The sequence below is a fragment of the Mesocricetus auratus genome, unplaced genomic scaffold, assembly GCF_017639785.1.
Source record: "Mesocricetus auratus isolate SY011 unplaced genomic scaffold, BCM_Maur_2.0 Super-Scaffold_6731, whole genome shotgun sequence".
NCBI lineage: Eukaryota > Metazoa > Chordata > Mammalia > Rodentia > Cricetidae > Mesocricetus > Mesocricetus auratus.
Genome location: NW_024429185.1, coordinates 3,080,331 through 3,101,356, shown reverse-complemented (window position 1 = coordinate 3,101,356; position 21,026 = coordinate 3,080,331). Strand labels below are relative to the sequence as shown.

General features: G+C 53.5%; 1 protein-coding gene across 19 annotated transcripts in view; it reads right to left on the bottom strand.

The window, feature by feature from the left end:
- Positions 1 to 21,026, bottom strand: part of Eps15l1 (epidermal growth factor receptor pathway substrate 15 like 1) — an 84,249-nt gene that overhangs the window by 1,452 nt on the left and 61,771 nt on the right. For 3 of the 19 annotated variants that reach the window (XM_040742158.1, XM_040742160.1, XM_040742168.1), the window contains 3 exons: positions 14,383 to 14,515; positions 12,270 to 12,317; positions 3,135 to 3,340 (listed from right to left, as the gene is read on the bottom strand). The exons of 3 other annotated variants lie outside the window; for them this stretch is intronic. In XM_040742158.1, the coding sequence (XP_040598092.1) occupies positions 3,135 to 3,340; positions 12,270 to 12,317; positions 14,383 to 14,515 (387 nt within the window). Of the gene's footprint in view, positions 1 to 3,134; positions 3,341 to 7,331; positions 11,063 to 12,269; positions 12,318 to 14,382; positions 14,516 to 21,026 lie in introns of those variants that run through there. 13 more of the 19 variants (XM_040742165.1, XM_040742166.1, XM_040742162.1 and 10 more) reach the window with 9 other exon arrangements.

The following is a 21,026-nucleotide window of genomic DNA, read 5'->3' as shown; positions in this document are numbered from 1 at the left end:
GCCCCCTTCTGTTTTGGGGGAATTTTCCCAAAACTTCATGGGGAACAAAATAAGGAAGAAAAAATGTAGGGGAAATGACTCCAGGAGCTGCAGATCCACAGCCCAGATGAGCAGCAAGCGCCCGCCTCACCCCTATACACTGGGTGCTCCAGAGCTGAGGCCAAGAGGGGATCCACGGAGATCTGCTTCGTGCACTTGGCAGAGAGAAGTTTCCATTCCAGCAAGGGTATTTTCTCAGTAGTACTGACTAGCCTTGGCTGGAGATGCTTGGACTAAGCTGCTTCTGGTTCTCTCGGGTGACACAGGGGCAGGGGTTGAACCTGGGGTGTCTCAGGACCCCTTGAACAGCAGCATGGGTGCCATTTCCCGTCAGTACTGTCTCAGGGCCCAAAGCAGCTGCAAGGAGTCCACCTCTCTCAGGTATCTTCATCTTGAGAATTTGTGTCAAGAAGTAAAAATTGTATTTCTGAAACCCCTCGGAAATCCGCCTGCATGGGGCACGCAGCCAGGACCGGCCCTCACTCTCCAGTTCGTTCATGGAGGCATCTGCAAAGCCCACCGCAGTTGATGTGATGTCTGCCTGACGATTAAGGAAGCTGTGCAAGCCAAGGCAGCTATTCTGCTAGACACGCCCCTGGCTGCTTCTAAGGGACACACGGGTGACCTGAGGCAGAAAGACCGGCTGTTTTGTAGGGCAAGGACCAGGACAACCCATGCTGGCCCTGAATTCCTGGGCCTCCGATGGACAGATATTGCCATGTCCTGCTTGCCAGGATGTAAGGAATGGAACATATTTGCTGTTGTCGAGAAAAGTTTTCTCTATGCAGCCCAGACTTCCTCAACTTAGAGATCCACCTGCCTCTGCCTCCCGAGTGCTGGGATTATAGGCGTTGGCTACTGTGTCTTTCTTTTGAGATGGTCTCTTGTAAGGATAGCATGGCCAGCCTCTGTGGATGAGGTCAGTTTCCAGAAGCCCAAACTGATCAGGCTGTTTCCCACAGGTGACGACAGCCTTTTCTGAGCCTGCACAGCACTCAAGTCCCAGTGAGCCTAGAGAGCAGGCCCCAGAGGGCTGTCCCCAGTTCTGGGAGACACAAAATCCTACGTAAGGGTTCTATGCCCACTGGGTCCCTGCCATCAGAGAGAACTGTGCTGTGCCGATGGGAACAGAGGCCAGGCCAGGGCCGGCAGGGTTTGGTTTCCCATCTGCAGATGAGAACATCTACATCAGAAGTTAAACTGGGCACGGGTACATCCCTGCACCCAGAAGCTACAAGTCTGAGACCAGCCTGTGCGAGACCCAAACAACAGATAAACTTGAAAACTAAAACTGAAGCCAGTAACTACTCTGGGACAGCAGAGTCGTTAGCCCAGTCACAGCTTGGAACCTGGTGTTTACGAAAAACTGAGCAGGGGAATGGGTGCTCTGGCAGTGTGGGCACAGGAAGTGAACGGCTTTTCAGAAAGGCCACAGTCATTTCTCTCCACTGCGGTTCAGCCCCGCTACCGCTCAAACCGAGCTCTGCAGGCTCGGGCAACAGCGGTGCCGCTCTTCTGTTTGTTTAAACGAACTTAGCCCAGGCTGGCCTGCAACTCCTGGTCCTCCCGCTTTTACCTGCTCGGTGCTGAGGTAGAACTGGTGTGGAGCTGGGCTCACCACACCCACAGCACCAGCCCTGGCCTTGTTGGTTAACAGTTTCTACCAGAAAATAAACCTGGTGCCATTCAAAAAACTCAAAGTGCTTTGGTCTCCGGCTTTTACTAATAATGTCACCTTTCTGAAGGCACACTGTGTGCACTGTCAAGAGAAATGAATGGGTTTCAGGTTGGAAGTCACAGGTCCCCAGGGGCTACAAAAGGGCAGGGCCAATGTGCATTACTATTTTTAGACATCGTCTCCCTGTATACCTCAGGCTGGCCTCAACCCTAAGATCCCCCTGCCTCAGCTTCCCAGGACTGGGATAAGAGGTGAGTGCCATGGGGCCCAGCTCTGTCTTAAGCAATTCAAACCCAGGCACAGGACAGCCGTGCTCCATGGGTGTCACTAACGGCTGGGGGGGACCTGGGTATTTACTATGTCCTCAGACATATGCTTTCGTTTTTTGGTTTTGTAGTGGGATTGGAACCTGGGGTCCTATGTGGACCCTGCCTGCCTGTCTATCACCAGGTCTGTTTGGAGGCATGAGGTCAGTAGTTCACGACAATTCTAGGCTGCAAATTAAGTCCTGGGCTTATCTCACAGAAAAAAATAAGTAAACACAGTAGTAATCCCATTGTCTCCCCTGACGACCTAGGGAGGAACTTTACAAAGAAAAGATTTTGGGAATCAGGCTGCATCTGATGGACGAAAGGTGAAGTGGATTATGGGAAGCAAGCACGCTCAGAGCGCAGACGGCCCTTGGTGGTGGAGGGTGGACAGGGGCCTGAGGGAGCCAGGGCTGCTGTAAAGTGACAGCGGGGCAGAGCTGCTGGGAGCCCAGGCTGACTCCAGGAAGCCTGGCAGAGGCAAGTGGATAAGAGAAGAGGCTCCAGAGTGGCCATCTAGGTGGGATTCCTTTTCACTGCAGCTAATAATCCAACAGAAATTGGGGAAAATGAAAAATAAAACACAGAACAGAAAGTAACCAAACCTCTCATTCTGGGACATCCTGCCTGGACTCTCCTACATGCATAACGCTCTTGGTCAGGGCCACTCACCCCCAGACCTTCCTGGAGGCAGCAGAATCTGATGAAATATTTAGTCTCAGGAGATACCTGCCTGCTCAGCCTCCAAAAATCAATGAACCAGTGTGTTGGCGCACACCTTTCGTCCCAACCCTTGGAAGGCAGAGGCAGGTGACTTGAGTTCCAGGCCAGCCTGCGCTAATAGAAAGAGCATTTCTCAAACAGAAACTCAGTGAGCAACAGCTCTGAGACAAAGATCCATAGCACCGAGCACCCAGGAGAAGTCTCATCTTTAAGGACAACCTGTTTCTTACAGAGGTCAGTGCACAATAATAACAAAGGTACGTAGTAGGTGGATGGCGGGGGTTGCCAGCAGCGGGAGGGGCGGCGTCTTTAGCTGCAGAGGGAACCCCACCCCCAAGCAGCAGCAAGCCAGGAAGGAAAGGTGGCCAAGGGAAGACTCAACTTACAGAGGTGAAGTCGGCAAAGCCGGAGGAAGAGGCCTTAGGAGGTTTAGCTGAAGAGGAGGGGGCAAATGGATCTTTGCCACTAAATGGGTCCCCAAACCCCTTTTTATTTTGGAACGGGTCGCCGCTGTCAGCCTCGAGTGGCTGGAATGGATCAGGGGACTCAGGGAAGGCTGAAGAACCCAGCTGGCTTACAGGTGTACTCTGACCTGGAAAGTTTAAGGGAAAAAACAAAACAAAACAAAAACAGAAAAAAGAAAAGAAACACAAGTTACTACGACAGGGTGGCGTGCAGAGCAGGGTCCTGGCTGTCTCTCTGGGGAGAGTAGTGGCCCGGGGTGGCCCTGGGGACTCTGATTTTTTGGGGGTCTGGAATCCAGGACCCCACGCCCATTCTGTACTTATTACAGCATGGAGTTACATTCTATAAAGAGGCGCAACAAGGTTTCAGGCGGTGCCAGAAGAGCTTAATTGTTGTAAGGTTGTTTTTGAGAGGCTCAAGCACCCCAGGGTGGGCCTTGAAGTCATCTTCCTGCCTCACCCTACCAAGTGATAGGATACCAGGCATGTGCCACCAACCTGGCCCAAGATCACTGTGGGTCACATAAATGCACTGACCTGTCTTCAGCAGTTAAGGACACATACTGGTTTTGCCGAGAACTCAAGCTTGGCTGCCAGCAGCCAGGTCACTAGCCCGCATTTCCCTACAGTTACAGCTGAGCAGCAGACACTCATTGAAAACTCCTAAGGACAGCAAGAGGGGACAGGGAGGACTCCCTGGTGATGAGGTCACAGGCAAACCCTCCAGCTCGGTGGAGCACAGGCATGGCTACAGGAGACGAAGCCCAGGCCTGGCTTGTCCGGAGCCCCCTTCTCTGCAGCCTGGCCAGCTGAGTACCCCTGCACGCTGATGCTGAGTCTCTGCCTGAGCTCAGGGTCCACACATTCAACACAACTGAGACGTCAGTCCCAAAGGCCAGGTCAGCACAGCTCCCTGGAGTTAGCGAACTGCCCACACCAGCCCTCATGGTTCAGTCATTCCGAAACTACAGCAGTTGACCCCAGACACCTGCTGTGGGGACAGTACACCTGAGCCCAGGACACCTGCCTTCCACCCATGAGAACCAGTTCACAGCCTGATGGCAGTCTGTCTGAGCAGGTGACGTGCTCGCCACCCCAGGCACCAGAAGGGAAGGAGAGCAGCAGCTCCGCAGGGTGTTCAGACTTCTGTGTGCCACAGCACATGAGTAGATGCCAAAGGCCTGGCACCGTGCTGTCCCCAGACCACGGCACACTCCCCACCGCTCCAGCTGTGCAGAGCTCTACCACCCTTTGCTCTCGGGCTCATGGAGGAAGTTCTGAGGCCTAGCTGGCCTCAGTGTCCCCATGTGGTGCAGGAGTAAGAGGCTGGAGGTGCTGGGGTGACCCTTGGGACCTGTCTGGTGCTGTGTCTGGCTTGCAGCTCTCTTCTGAAAGCACTAATGGCAGCCTGGGCACAGACAGCTGTAAAGCGCCACAGTCAGACCCAGGTTGTCTCCCGGCTTAACTCCCACAGAGGTGTGGCACGTGACAGTGACGAGAGCCTGACAGGGCAGCCAAGGGCTCCTGCAGCTGTCCCACAACGTGGCATGAGGCACAGCAGATGCATGGCCATGGAATATGTCCAGCGAGCCTCACTGCACTGTCCCTTCGGGGTACTGCTCCCTTTTTAAACAAAGATTTAAAAAAAATGGTAGGCTCTTACTGTGTAGACCAGGCTAGCCTGGAACCCACCTCCTGTTGGCTGGGATTAAAGGCATGCACCACTATAACTAGCCTTTCTTTGGGCTTCTGCCCAGGCCATGGTCACAGACCTGGAGACCCTGTCAGGAGGGCAGGTACACACCTGGTTGGTTCTTCCAGAGGCCCCGGCCCCTGGGGCTTCAGTGCCTACCTCTCTCACTCCCAAATACCCCTGCTGGTCAGTCCCCAGCAGGCCCACCCACCAGAGTTGAAGGGACAGGCAGCCAAAGCCACCTGGACTTCTGCCCCCAGAGCAGGCAGGAGAGGCAGAAGAGGCTTGCAAGGCCCCAGCACATTGTTGGTTCTGACAGAGGGTCTAACTGCTGTCCCAGGCCTCTCTCCTCAGTTCCCAGACTTTGGAGAACAGAAGCACATCCTGTGTCCCAGGAGCCTCAGCCAAGGCAACCCAGGCAAAGGGAGTGTGACGAGAGAGCTGCCTGACCTCGCGCCCTGCCAGAGACGCCCCCACCAGTCCATCTCGCACTCTGCACTGTCTCCAGCCAGCCCTTCCTCCCATCTGCACCGTCTATACACATCCAAGGTCGTCTTGTGGAGGCTACACCAGTACCCACTTGTTGCCTGGCTCAGAGACCTCCCTGTCACTGCCTCTGTGGCCCTTGTGCCTAAAACCTGGTGGCTAAGTCACTTACTGTGTGCTTTCTCATTCTCTTCTCAATAGTCTGGACCTCGGTCCCCTACTAGGAGCTGAGCCCCTTTGCCTGAATGTGGCTCTCTATGGCAGGAGATCTGAGTTCCCTAAGTACCCGAGTACCAGAAGAGCCCCAGGACCACAGCCACTCTCCTCCCAGCCTTCTGCAGTGACCCCAAACCTGGACACTCTCAAGCCACATGCCATCTTATGGCACCATGGTTTCTGAAACCCATCCCCACCCTGCACAAACACACACTAACTCATGCCTGTGCAAGGTCCTAGGCTAGAGGCTGGAGCAGCTGACCCCTGGAGGGTCATGACAGTGGAGGGGCCTCCCACACATCCCCACCCAGCCTGTGCTGCCGCTCAACCTGTCTCCAAATCCCACTATCAAGTCCATGGCTAGAAGTCCTGAGCTCCGCCTATGCAGAGCAGCTCACTATGGAAACAGCATTGTTTGTTGAGAAAGGGTCTCATGTAGCCCAGGTCTTGACCCCATTACATAGACTGTCACCCTATACTTGGGAGGCTGAGGCAGGATTATGAATTTTAAGTAGACTGTATTACATAGTCAGACCCGTTTCAAATAAAAACAAGGGTGGGGTGCTTCATCAGCCCTGAGTGAAGCCTGGGTTTCATTCCCTACCCACTAAAAACTAGGCGTGGTCAGCCACGCCTCTGATTGTAGCACAGGGGCTGCTGAGGCAGGAGGACCAGGAGTTCAAGTTCATTACTAGCTATCTAGAGTCTGAGGCCAGTCGGGCTAATGAGACCACGTATCAAAAACAACACACAATAAGAATTTAGGAGCAGGGCATTTCTTGCAGGATGTGCTGAGGCTGGGCAGATTTGAAAATGTCTGAGCAGGGACAGGATACAACTAGCAACTTCAAGACCTCTCTTCATGTATTTGATGAAGAACTCTTTCTCCCCTGACCTGGGGGATTAAAAAAAATTACAAAAACTGTTTTGCTGGGAGGGGTGGTCAGGAATCCAGCCAGCTGCAGCCAAGTGAGACGGAGGTTTCTGAGAGCAGAGAGGCAATCGGAGATGAAAAGAGCCTTTCACATCAAGACTCACTGCAGCCGAAACCGTTATTTAGAAATCGCGACTGCACTCATGAAACCCGCCAGCAGCAACTGCTGTCTTCATTTTCAGAGGAGGGAAACGGTTTTCTCTCGGGTGCTGGCATGCAGGCCCCTGCCACTTGTAAGCTGGCATGGCCCTGGATTGTGCCCAGGTCTTGAGCAATGATGGAAGCCCCTGGCCATGGCTTCCTACTTGGCACTCTGATTTATTTTTGGTGACTCTATTGTTTCAAGGCTGGGTCTAGTTCCTGCTTTTATGTAACCACTTCTGCTAACTCCTTATTCGCTTTCCCTCTTTTCTGAGGTGGAGCTGCTCCTGAGTGTGACAAAGTCACTGTCTGCCCCAGCAGTAGGAAGCAAGGTCACAGTGCTTTTGGTTCTTGGAACCTGAGTATGGAGAGACGGCTATGGCAAAGGGATCAGGATAAACTGAGGACTGAGGCTGGAATCCGGAGCCCGAGGGCAGTGTGTGCTACACAATGAGGCCATATCTCAACTCAAAAGGGGCTGGGTGGCTCAGCAGACAAAGCTGCTTGTTCCCAAGTCTGATTATCTGAGTTCAATCCCTAAACTCACATGATGGAAGAACTGACCAGACGGCTGCCCTCTGCCCTGAGTGCCACTGACCAATGTGTACAAACAGCAAATAAACACAGTAAACAAATCAACAAAAGAAATAAATGAAGTCCCTAAGCATCATTAATAGCAACAACAATGAGAATTGTTTGGTCAGGTACGGTGGCACACACCTGTGATTGGAATACTCAGGTAGGGGGATCTCTGAGTTTGATGCCACAGCAGGCATGGCACCCCTGGCCCGTACCCCCCGGCCCGCTGCACTAGCTGAGGGGACTGAAGAGGCACAGTAGGCCTTATGTGGAAACCACAGCAGTTTCAACAGCCGCCCGAGCGGTGTACCGAAACCACACACAGCACTGACTTCGGCAAAAACAACACGAACTCCATGGTTTACCACAGCACACTCTGCTAAAAAAAAAAAAAAGTTACTTAGTGGCCAGCCCCACCCTGGTAAGAGTTTAATTTTCCAGGCTGTGTGTCTCCCAGCACACAGAGACAAGAGAACCACCTTTGCCTTTCTCAGCTCGCTTTTCAGGGACCCCTCGAGCCATTCCCAAGATGTCAATAACCAGCTCCATGAGGGCTGACTCTCAATTCAAGGAGCCGGTACAGGGAGACAGTCAGAGGTCTGGGGCGTAGAGTTCCTAGAAAATTGAGTTAGGAGAGATCAAACACCAGGCCCCACCCAGGGTCAGCACACTCCAGTTGCCTGGCATGTGGGATGCCCTGACTCTCACCAGCACACACACATGGAATGATGTACACCTCTAACCTCAGCACTCTGAAGGTTGTGAGGCAGGGGGAACATGAGTTCCAGGCAAGCCAGCCTGGGCTACAGGGTGACAATTCCTTCTGTAAAAAAAAAAGGGGGGGGGGCGCAACCAAGAGACAGCATGCGCTTGCCTCTGCCAAACTCTTAAGTTCTGTTGACACAATTCATTGCTGTACTTAGAAAACGCAGTTCTGCAGATGAGAGATAAATACAGGAAAAACACCCCTTAAAAAAGACAACTAGAAAACAAAGACTAAAGGTTTGTGGTCAGGGCAGCTGCCCCACCCGTCATCACCCTGTGCACCCCAGGAGCTCCCACACTACTGTGCACCCAACACGGCACCACACCACCAGCCCTGTATCCTACGCAGCACTGGTCGTTCCCACTGCCAGGCTTCCTCGAGCCCTTTTGATGGGAATTAGTGAGGGACATTACACCAGGCAGGGACACCAAACATCACCAGGGACCTCATCCCTCTCTGCCCCAGCTTACCAGCAAACCAAAGACTAAGTGGGGACAGAGGAGAGAGAAATCAGATCGCCTGACTCAAACTTTCAACTGTCATGAAAGGATCTTCTGCTTGCACCTCCGTTTTCCTCCTGACTCGCTCTGGCAGCCTTGGTGCCCGGGCCATTTCGGGCTTGCAGGCAGGAGTCCTGCACACAGGCAGATCACAGCATAGCACAGCACAGCAGTGTAACCCAGGAGATAAAATCTGAGGTCCCGGATCACAGCATGGTGCCGACATTTCCCACCAAAAATATTTACCAAATTTTGAGAAGACTTGCTTGGCGCATTGGAGGGACAGGATGAGGTCTGGGTCTGAGCAGAGCAGAAAAGCTGAACAAATATTTGTCATCCCCACCTGTGCTTGGGCTGTTTTTGTCTGCTGTGCAGCGGGCAGGGGTCATGGGAATGACTGGGCTGGCAGGACGGCTGGACATGGTGTCACTCACTCCACCACGGAAAGGGTGGCCGCCTGCTTTGGGTTCACAAACGACAAGTGGATTTATAGTGAGATAGACAATTTTCTGTTGTTTTCTCAAAGGCTGATCTCTAACAGCCCGAGGGTTGTGAAGGGGGTAGCATTAGCCTACAGAAGAAAACAGGCTGGGGCTGGCTGATACCAATTGCTACACACCACCTGCCCTGTGTTCCGTCATTTGTTTTTGGTGTTTCTGAGGCAGGGTTTCACTCTGCAGCCCCAGTGGGACCTCGTGCCCCCATGTGCATAAGCACACGCCACCATGCCTGACACCTGTCAGTTCTCGCTGTACAGACTGCCAGCCCCCCCCCCCCGCCCCCCGCACTCGGAAAAGGCATTGGCTCTTTCAGTGTCTTTGACACGACCCTTCGGTTCCAGTGGGCGTGCAGGGAGATGCTATCTGCAGAGAAGCCAGACCGTGGGGAGCCCTAAGTGCTCCCTCTGCACATCCACGGGGGGCTGCCAAGGCCTTCTTTGTTCTTTCCTACAAGGGCCAACACAGCCAGAACAGCAGGGAGAGGCATACGCACATTTAACAAAGTCATCACAGACTGTGCTGTCCGTCTGCAGTGGGAGCGAATGCCCTGTGGTGGAAAGGGTCACAGAACCCATGGAAGGGCCCAGGGAGAGCTTGGGGGAGGGTCCTTACTTAGCTTTCTGACAAGCTGTGAGTGACCACAATGACCCCGCCAGAGGGCTGGGGAAGCTGTACCTGGAGTCCTCCCTGAGTCCTTTAGTGAGCTGTGAGGGCTGGGAAGTTAGTTGTTCCTGCCCACTCACAGCCACAGATGCAGGCAGAAAGGAAGACTACTTCTCTAGGCTGACATCCTGCAGGCTTTTCAGGACCCCCACTGTCTGGATGGGGAGGCACCCCTGGGGGGCATTTACATGTTACTGCATACAGGTTACAAGGACACCTACCGGATCCGCCCTGCTGGGTGCAGATGGGTGAGAGTGCCGAAGTGGACAAGCCTATTTTCAAACTGCTCTGCTAACTCTGCAGAACGGGAGCTGCCATGTCACTGAGACCGGCTGGAGAAGCATGGACTCCCTTGCAGCACATGGGCACCTCCTCAGCCAGCATCTGCAGTAGGCTGGTTACACCAGGCTCTGGGACAGACCCTGAGGGCTGCCTTGAGTGAGGGCAAGATGGGGTGTTGGTGCCCCACCAGTTTAGGTGTCTCGGGCTAGTTGGGAGCCTTCTTCTCATCCTGGCTGGCTAGCAAATGCCAGAATCTTCCTGAAATGAAACAAGTGTGCCCAATTCTAAACTCTCCAGTGTACCCACTGCATTATCTCTTTGCCACCATCGTGGGAACGGAATTAAACTAGTTACATTCAGGGCAGAGGTGCTAACCACAGGCTCAGATGGCGATGCCATTTGCCAATACACAGCAACGAAAGGCTTGGGCACAGCATGGCCAATACCAGGGTCCAGATACACAGGTTCTGTCCTTGGCCTGGGACCTCACAGGAGGGTTGAGAACACACTGCAGTGGACTGCTTACAGCCCTAGAACATTCCCTGTGCCTGTATTCCGCAGACCACAGTGACCTACAGGAACTCAGGCCACTGTGCCTAGATCTCACATGGGTGGAGAGGACGCGTCGTCTGCCTTGGAAGGGACATCCAATCTCACAGCGGGCCAGACCATTCTCATGCGGCTCGGATGAGGGCTGCTCACTAAAATAAGTGCACTGTAGGTGGCATTGTGGGAAAGAGCAAAAAGCTGGCAAGACCTTAGCGCCTTTCCTTAGGCGCCTGACCTTGCAGGGTGGCACGGAGGTCATGAGCAGTAATAAAGATGATCGTTAACTTGGGGAGAGGTTAAAGGTGACTGGCTGGTGAGGGGTGTCTCTGGGGCAGCGCTGGCAGGAAGTGGCAGGGTGGGGCCCGCCAGGATCCCGCTATCTCAGGCAGCCCAATCACTGACGCCCACACAGCCATTTCCTGCACTTAAAAAAAAATCTGTTTCTCTCTTTGCAAATCAACAACTTTTACCTAGAAACTTCAGCGGTGAGTTGTGACTGATCTCCATCTCCGTCCGTTGCAGAAAATACACCACTGTTTACCTGGGGGAGGTACGTACTTACTCCAACTGGCAGTTTTCAGGGCTGTTTTGCATGTGTCTGAAAGCAGTCAGTTGCCTCAGGCTCAGACAAACACCTGCAGGTTATTCAATACCTTGATAGACCTTTCTAGAAAAGATCTCCAGGCACAAGAATGTAGCACCTTCAAAACACCCAACTTCTGTGCACACCCCAGCAGCCTAACACACATATTCTGTGGCTTCAAGGAAAAAACTGTATCCTCAGCATTGGGGTGAGGAGGGGGGGAGGAGAGGAGGCAGACCCCAGGGGACGAGGAGCTGGAAGAAGGAAGCCTGCAACTACGGCCACCCAGACCCAAACTGGCACATCCTGAGTGATGACACTCAGGGGACCCACTCCTGGCTTTAAGTTCAATACCTGTGCTCGGGCCCTTTACCTGGGGATGGCTAGGAGGGCAACTGGGGGTGGACAGCAGTGTTTCAGTCCATGTCCCACAAAAGCCCAGGCAGAGAGGTGGTGGCCTATCTCACACACAGGGCAGTCGGAATGAGGAGTCACTGTCGCTCATGATTCCTGCCCGAGTCAGACAAAGGCACCACTGCTGCCATGCTTTCTCTGCCAGGCCCTTGGGAGCAGGGCACCCCACCTCCTCCATCCCCTCCTAGACCAGCCCTCCCACTGCAGGACTCCATGTCTGATACCCAAGGGTCTGAGTGATGGAGTGTGAGCAGCTGAAGGTGGCCATCACTTTACACTGCTCATTTCACTTTCCTCAATGGGAAAAGGGTGGGCAGAAAAGCACCAGACAAAAACAGGGCATGACGGCCAGGAGGACTGAGTCCCAGGTCATCACAGAGACCCTGTCTCAGACATAAGTAAGACACAGGTCTTACTGCAGCTTGACTGTGTCCCCTTGGTAAGTGGTCAAAAGCTGCTCAGCCTGGACTGTTGCCCCATCCACCTGTGCAAGCATCTGTGGCATGTGTGGTATGGATGGGATACAGGAAGAGGAAGTGCATGGTTGGGCTCCAAATCCATGCATGAACCAGAGACTTGATGCCAAACGCTTTCCCATCAAACAGGGCTAATTGACAGATGAGCCAAGGCAGGGAGGGTTCTGAGCTGTGCATGGGTACCAGGCTGTGCCTGCATGGTTAGAAGCTAGCATGAGATTGACACCACAGCATGGGATACTGGGCTCACATGCAAGCCACACACATGTACCTACCACCCAGCAGTGTGTACACAGCCGCGCCCTTCTGTCCAGCTGCTGCTTCTGGGTAGAATGAAATGAAAAATGCTTAGGACCCCAAAGGCGCTCTGCAGCTGTTCATGGGTTACAGTGCAAGACAGAGCCCCAATTCTCAGGACGCTGGGACCCCCTGGCTGGGTTCTCCTGATTGTTGATGTAAGAGCAAATGGCCAGTAGCAAGAGACAGTGCTGGGGAGGCGGGGACAAGTGCAGGTGCCATCTTTCCAGTGACTCCGGGTGGCCCCATGCCCGCTCGTCCCCCTTCCTCTGTGGTGAGCAGGCCTCGTGTTCCTGCCCCGTCTGTCGCATGGCCTCACTAGCAGCAGGAGAGATAAGGGTTGCACCAGGTCTCCCGAGGTCAGATGGCAAGAGCCCATAGGCACGCCAAGGCACAAGGCTGTGACAGAGCCCAGGTCTGCATCACTGAAAAGGTGCCAGGTTCAGAGCCCAAACAGGGACGGCTAAGGGTCCTGGGGTCCCATCCTGGACCGACTCTCAAGAAGACTCAACTCTCATGGCAGGGAGTAGGGGCCACTGAGCACACTCAGCATGTCACAGGCCGCCCCTGCTCTCTAAATCCAGCACAAGGGAGGACACACAGGACAGGGAGGCCATGTGGGATGGTGTCAGTACTGCTCGCGTCTCCATGACAGCACGTCTGTGGACACAGGACGAGTGAGCAGGTAAGCGTGCTTTCAAGTGTGTAAGTAGATGCCTGCGGCACACCTGACACAGGAGTGTGGCACACTGGGGAACGCACGCTCACGTGACACTCAGCACTCGGCACCATGAGCACATATGCAAAACATGCACACGGTTAGCCTTTGCTTTTAAAGTGTGTGCGTGCCTTGAGTGATGAGATGCGTGTGGACACATATGACAGCAGAGTGCGTGAGCACACACACGCGCACCTGTGAACGAGGGCGTGTGTGTTGGGTGTGTTGGGTGTGCACGTGTGTGGACGTGGACACGAGGCTGCTGAGCTGAGGGAGTGCGGGGCGTCGCTCACGGCGGAAGGGCTCCCCTGCACCTCAGGTCAGTGTCCCCACAGGTGCCCTGCAGACCGCCACCTCTTCACAGACACCTGCTCTCATCAGACAGTCTGCTGGCCTGGGCACTGTCCCTGAGGGATACTGGTAACGGGAGGGAGGGCAGTGTCTTCAGGATGGCCCTGTCTCTGTCTACCTTCTGCAGGTGGGCTGTGTAGGAAGTGGCGATACAGAGATGAGTGAGCTAACCCTCAGACAGTCACAGGTAGGTTTACAGAGGCACACATTGGCTGTGTGTGACTTTGTCACCTCTCGGGAAAGGCTGCTGTGTCCTGGTAACAGGTATGTGTGGCTGAGTGTGTGTAGGTGTCCTGCGTCAGGGACAGCCTGGGCAGCAGAGTGAGATGGACAGGAGGCTGCAGGGACAGCTGTGGCCCTGGGCCACCTGCTCTTACTAAGAACTGGAAAGGAGGCACTGCATGAGTAACTCAGAAATGTTTCCTCTTTGGATGCTGAAGCCAGGGCTTCAGGCATGCAAAGCACTGCTCCACTGCTGGGCCACTGAGCTCTGTCCCCAGCTTCCACACGGGAATCACAAGGACCCAGAGTCTGCTGGGGGAGGGCACAGAGGTCGTCTCTGGAGAGCAGGGTTCAGGACAGTGAGCTTAAAGGAAAGAGGCCAGGAAGTGCCTCTGGCAGCTTTCTCCTGATCAGCTGGGCAAGCAAGGTAAGAGACAGCACAGCTATCCTGCTATCAACACAGCCAACATTCAGGGACAAGGGGTTCCCTGAGCCCCTGCTGCAGCCACCCCAGGCCCTCCCTGAGTCACGGTGAGTGAGAAGGGCATGAGGCCAGAGGCTGTTGGATGCTGAGGGATGGCGCAGATGGAGGGACACTGACGCAGCCTATGGTGGGGACCCTTGGGGACACTATCATGGCCTGGGCCTCGGGACAGGGAAGCAGCACAGTACACACAGCACACTCTGAGAGGGGCAACAGGCAGAGGGGATACTCTACTCTGGGCTGCTCAACGGAGGGGCCCTGTGCCCGCCGCCCTGTCCCCACCGGCGGGTGCCGCGAGAGGAGGAAGCGTACTGACCGCTGGGCGGTTTGGGCCGTGGAGGAGCGGGCTTCTTCGGAGGCAGAGCGGGAGTGTCCTGTTTACTTTTAAAGGGGTCATCTGAGAATCCTGTGCCTCCCAAGGAGGAGGAGAAGGGGCCAGAAGGTGGGGGCTGTAAGAGAGGACACGAAAGAGGCAAAAATAGACATTAAAAAGAAGGCACTGGGCAAATGCTCCCGCACCAAGAGCCCTGGCAAGACCGGGGTCCTCTCAAGCCCCCGCTTTCCTCCACCCTTAAAAGCCAGGCCCTCTATGTGAAAGGGAAGCCACCAATACAAGCAGCAGAGAGTAACCCTATCCCCCAATGGCCTCTCTTGCTCCGTTATGGGTCTTTCCCGACTTAACACTACACATGGGTCTCTGGGACTTTTGTTCATGTTCAGAGATGCAATGGCCTCAGCCTCTGCTGGCTGACAGTTGGGACGGACCCTCTGTAGGCCCCAGATGCCTGCCCCTCCCCCATCTGCTGGCACAGTCACACTACCTCCCTCAACTCTACCCAGTCTTGGTAGCTCCTCCACTTCAGCTTGTTTCCCCATCCAGTGTTCAAGTCTCAGCTAAACCAGTCCCAATTCCCTTGTTTGAAATAAGACAGCTATAAATAGATGGGGGAGTATACAGAGGAATGTGGGCAAGGATGGACGGATGGACAGACACGTGGGTGGACGGGGAGGGTAGACTATGGGTGAATGGGTAGATAGACGGGTAGGTTCATGGCTATGTGGATTAACTGATAAACCTGTGGGAGGGTGGACTGCAGCGGGAGTGTTCTTTGATTCCCACGTGATAGTGCATGGATGAATGGATAGACTGATGTGGGTAAATAGGCCAGTGGATGGATGGAGTGTAGACGGATGGAGTGTAGACGGATGGAGTGTAGATGGAGAGTGTAGACGGATGGAGTGTAGACGGATGGAGTGTAGATGGAGAGTGTAGACGGATGGAGTGTAGACGGATGGAGTGTAGATGGAGAGTGTAGACGGATGGAGTGTAGATGGAGAGTGTAGATGGATGGAGTGTAGACGGATGGAGAGTGTAGATGGAGAGTGTAGACGGATGGAGTGTAGACGGATGGAGTGTAGATGGAGAGTGTAGACGGATGTTAGACGGATGGAGTGTAGATGGAGAGTGTAGACGGATGGAGTGTAGATGGAGAGTGTAGATGGAGAGTGTAGACGGATGGAGTGTAGATGGAGAGTGTAGACGGATGGAGTGTAGATGGAGAGTGTAGACGGATGGAGTGTAGATGGAGAGTGTAGACGGATGGAGTGTAGACGGATGGAGTGTAGATGGAGAGTGTAGACGGATGGAGTGTAGACGGATGGAGTGTAGATGGAGAGTGTAGACGGATGTTAGACGGATGGAGTGTAGATGGAGAGTGTAGACGGATGGAGTGTAGACGGATGGAGTGTAGATGGAGAGTGTAGACGGATGGAGTGTAGACGGATGGAGTGTAGATGGAGAGTGTAGACGGATGGAGTGTAGATGGAGAGTGTAGACGGATGGAGTGTAGACGGAGAGTGTAGATGGAGAGTGTAGACGGATGGAGTGTAGATGGGGAGTGTAGACGGATGGAGTGTAGACGGATGGAGTGTAGACGGATGGGTGTGTAGACGGATGGAGTGTAGACAATGGAGTGTAGACGGATGGAGTGTAGACGGATGGGTGTGTAGACAATGGAGTGTAGACGGATGGATGGCACAATGGTTCACAGCCTCACAACGAGTGCTCAAAGGCTGGCCTGTAGGCATGGGAGAAGGAACTGTCTTGGTTACATGGACTGAGGTGGGAGGATCTGCCCACCGTTGGTGGCACCATTCCCTAGGCAGGTAATCCTGGACTCTATAAGCAGAGACAGAAAGATCTAAGCACAAACATGCAGGCATTTATGCCCTGCTCTTGACCGTGGCTATGATTGGCTGCATCTAGCTCCACACAGTGATGGACTAATCTGCCCCCACCCCCACTTAAAGTCCCCTTTGCCTGGATATTTAATTACAGCAACACGAAAAACCTAGAACAGATGGATGGAATAATGAGTGGATGGACAGCAGATAGACACATGGTGGACTGGTAGTGGATAGTCTGGTGGAATAATGAGTGGATGGACAGCAGATAGACACATGGTGGACTGGCAGTGGATAGTCTGGTGGAATAATGAGTGGATGGACAGCAGATAGACACATGGTGGACTGGTAGTGGATAGTCTGGTGGAATAATGAGTGGATGGACAGCAGATAGACACATGGTGGACTGGCAGTGGATAGTCTGGTGGAATAATGAGTGGATGGACAGCAGATAGACACATGGTGGACTGGCAGTGGATAGTCTGGTGGAATAATGAGTGGATGGACAGCAGATAGACCAATGGTGGACTGGTAGTGGATAGTCTGGTGGCTGAAGGAAGTATGGATGGATAGGTAAAGAGAGGGGGAAGGGGAGGAGAGGTGGGTGAGGGTAGAAGGCTGTGGCATACAGGTGGAAAGGGCAGCTGGGGGGTAAGCAAAAGACAGCACCATGGAGCTGATATATCAAACACACTCTACGCACTCGTTAAGGTATACAGGTCTTGGGCCTCATGCCTGAGCCCCTCTCAACAAAACAAACAAACAAGGCTAGGTATGATGGCCCATGGAGCTCTGAGTCCCCCTGGGGACGCAGTCAAGTCCTAGAGACCCCAGAGGAAGTTCAAACAGCTGGACCCCACTCAGGTCCAAGCCCTGCCTGTCAACCATCACTCCATCTTGGCATTGTTTCAGTGGTGGGCCTGGGCCTCCATGCTGGTACAGGGCTCCCACTACTCATGGCATCCTTCCTGATTCAGGGCAGCGCTTAGAGCTGGCAGGTGCCTGTGTGTCAGCATCACAGGGATACAGTGCCTCTTACCTATGGGGAGACACGCCTGACAGACAGGGGGACAAACCACAGTGCCAAATCATCTGACATGCTCACAGGAAAGAGCTGCGGCCTCCCGTGTGGGAGAAAAATCACTGTGTGTGTGTGGAGAGGGGGGTAAGAAACACTGGTTTCTTCTGTTGAGTGGTCCTGGGTTTCCTGATCCTCCTGCCTCAGTCCTTTGGATGCTTGGAGGATAGGCAGGTACTACTTCACCTGGTGGAGAGCAGGCAAACAGGAAGTGAAATGGGCATGGCAAGAGGACTGCCGTCAAGCCTGATAACCTGAGTTTGATCCCTGGACCTGCATGTTGGAAAGTAGAAACTCCTGCAATTACATGTGCACCTTGGGGCACTTGATACACTCATACAAATAAAATACAGTAAAAAAAATTCAAGTGAAATGCTTGGGCAATGGGCAATGAAGAGCACTGGCTGCTCTTGTGAGGTCCTAGGTTTGGTTCCCAGACCCACATGGTGCTCCAGAACCATCTGTAACTGCAGCCCAGGAGTGTACTCCTTCTCTTGGCCTCCTAGTGCACCAAGCAGAGCAGGTTGCATAGACATTCACACAAGCAAAACACCATATACACAGAGACCTTGTCTTGGAATAAAAAAGAAAAAGCACCAATACAATCAGGTTGTAGGCAAAAATGTATGGCATTTTCCTAATTAGTGACCAATGGGGGAGGACCCAGCCCATTGTGGGTGGTGCCAACCCTGGACTAGCAGTCCTGTGTTCTGTAAGACAGCAGCTGAACAAGCCATGAGGAGCAAGTCAGTAAGCAGCACCCTCCATGGCCTCTGCATCAGCTCCTGCCTCCAGGTTCCTGCCCAATGATGGACAGTACCGTGGAAATATAAACCAAATAAACTCTTTCCTCCCTAGATTGCTTTTTGGTGATGGTTTATCACAGCAATAGTACAGACCCCTTCTCAAAAAGAGCAAAATGTTTACTAAAGTAGACAAGAACACATTTTACCCAACATATAAAACAGTGAATCTGGTATGATGGCATGGCTGCCACCACAGTGCGTCTACGCCACTGGCAGAAGTGAGGAGAAAATTACACGAAACTCCTCAAAGGAGCCCAGAGAGTGAGCGGAGGCTGGTGCTTTGTACTTCCTCCCACAGGACAGGCCAAGGACGGAGCCCGAGCACCCAAGACAGAAGGCAGCGCTCAAGCTATCCACCCATCAAACTGCTGGGGAGGGTGTGGGGCTCATCTCGTCACAGACAAGAGCCAGCGTTAGCCACTCAAGTCCTTGGCTACAGCAGAGGCGTGACAGGGACTGGAGCGCTCTGGCACCCGAGCCGACAGGCCTTCCCCAGGCCCCTCAGGAGACGGCAGCTCTACGCTCGCCTCTTCCCGGGGGCTTGTGAGAGAACCCTGCTGCCGTCACCCCTGCCTCACACACACACAAGCACACCGAGGCACAGGAAGTCAATGTGACTGCCCAGACTCCACCGTGGGTCAGTGCTGACCCAGGGCTAGCAGAGCCTGTTCACTACCAAGGCCTGGATTCCATAGCACTGCCGGAAGGGCAGGCACAGGGCCACACTCTGGGAACTACTGGTCATCAGGCTGAAGGAGACACACATGGCTTCAGGGGAGAAACAGAGCCAGGAGGGGACACACGGAGAAGGTAGTTCTTCCAAAGGAAAACAGGGTTCTGGGGCTGGAGACAGCCAATGGGTCAAGTACGCGAGCTCCCTAGCACCTCCAGGGAAAAGCCAAATGCGGCAGCATCTGTGTTTCTGTAACCTAGAGCTAGGAAGAGCAGAGACAAGAGGAATTGTTGGCTGGTCTAGGCGAAAACTGCAGGTTGCAGGTTCAGTGAGACTCAAGAGTGATTAAGGACACCATCTGTGAAGTGACAGAGATGGCAGGTCTCATTGTCAGGAGTGGCAGAGATGCCACAATGAATACCACGGCCCCCACCTTGTCACACCATCACACTGAGAACATGGTGAGGGAAAGTTCCAGAAAAACAATTCCAGAATCTCAAGTAACTTTCATTGCAGCATACCATAAATGTTCATTTGCCAGTTGTGCTTGTTTACCAACGTACTGTGTAAGACGTGCAGATGCGGGGGGGACAGGGAGCACAGGGCTCAGGCAGCCGCTGGGGAGGGCTCCCAAGATGGCTCTCCACGGGCCAAGAGGATGAGGTGGCTCAGGGGCAGGGGACCATCTGTTTCTGGAGCCTGTGTCTGCAGACCTCAACTCCTCCTGCTATCTGTCTACAGGCAGGTGGTTATTGTTTTGAGATATGGCCTTACCATACACCCAAGGCTGCCCTTATATGCACATTTCTCCAGCCTCCAGACAAGCCAAAGGGGAACAGAGAGGTATTTGCTACTTGGTATCTCTTGATGCTAGTGAGAGGTTCAATGTACTTGCAAGCAAGTCTGGTGACTTGAGTTTGATCCTCAGGTTCAAATGGTGGAAAAGAAAATACTAACTGTAGCAATCAATCAAGGTTACCCTCAAGTTCCACATGGGTGCCATGACACACGTGCCACCCTTCTCCAAAGAAAAGCCTCTGTTAGCTGAAGGTGTGATCACTGGGACCTGTGTGACGCAGTCCTGGTTTTAGGGTGCCCCCTGGGTATGAGCTGCCTCCAGGGACAGGTCTTCTCACTTAGGAAGCCCTGAGTCACAGGTAAGAGGATGAGGGCCTGAGCAGTTCTACTTTCTGACCCACACAACCTGAAGCTCATGACAGCTGGTGACACAATGCGTCTGACCCTCTGGCTAGCTGCAATGCCTCAGATACACAGGTCGCCTCTGCCTGGGTTAACTGTGTTAGTTTCCTCACAGCCTTCCATCCTATCCAGTGCCACAACGACCAGGTGATTCCCCAGTACCAGTTTTATTATCTTCTTTCTTTGAGTTTTTCAAGGCAGGGTTTCTCTGGTCTACCTCTTGTATACTAGGCTGGTCTCAAACTGAGAGATCCGCCTGCCTCTGCCTCCCAAGTGCCGGGATTAAAGGTCTGTAACACCAGGTCCAGCTTCTAGGCCTCGTTTTGATGGTTTTAGGTTTCCCACTAAGTTTCCTTTGGGATCTGGCAGGGACTCAGGGCAGGCTGTATTTTTAGAAAGGATACTGCAGGGCCTGGGAACCGGTGAAGAGGTATGCTTCCACCAGCGAGCACTCGGAGGCAGGTGTGAGCTAACCCTGCAGCTGCCGCACAACGGCTCAATGCAGCCTGCTCGGGCCTTCGGAAAGGCAGTTTTGAGGAACAGACAAGAAGGACTGGGGGCGTGGCTCAAGGGTGGAGCTCCTGCCTGGCACACTGCAGGGAACCTGTGTCCATCAGCACCACTGCAAAGATTTAAAAAAAGAAAGAATCCCAGCACTCGGGAGGCAGAGGCAGGCGGATCTCTGTGAGTTCCAGACCAGCCTGGACTACCAAGCGAGTTCCAGGACAGCCTCCAAAGCCACAGAGAAACCCTGTCTCGAAAAACAAAACAAAACAAAACAAAACAAAACAAAAAACAAACAAACAAAAAAAGAAAGAAAGACAACAAAACCACGACAAGGTTGAAGTCACTGAAAAAGGGCTGGCACCCGCTGCACTCCTTTACAGGTGGCTTTTCTTCTGGGTGTGGGCAGAGAGAAGGCAAAAGAAGTTAGACTTCTTTACATTCCGGAGCGCTCTACGGACGCACTTTAGAACTTGCTTTGGTGTCCTTTTCGGCTGAGGGCCGGGATGAACCAG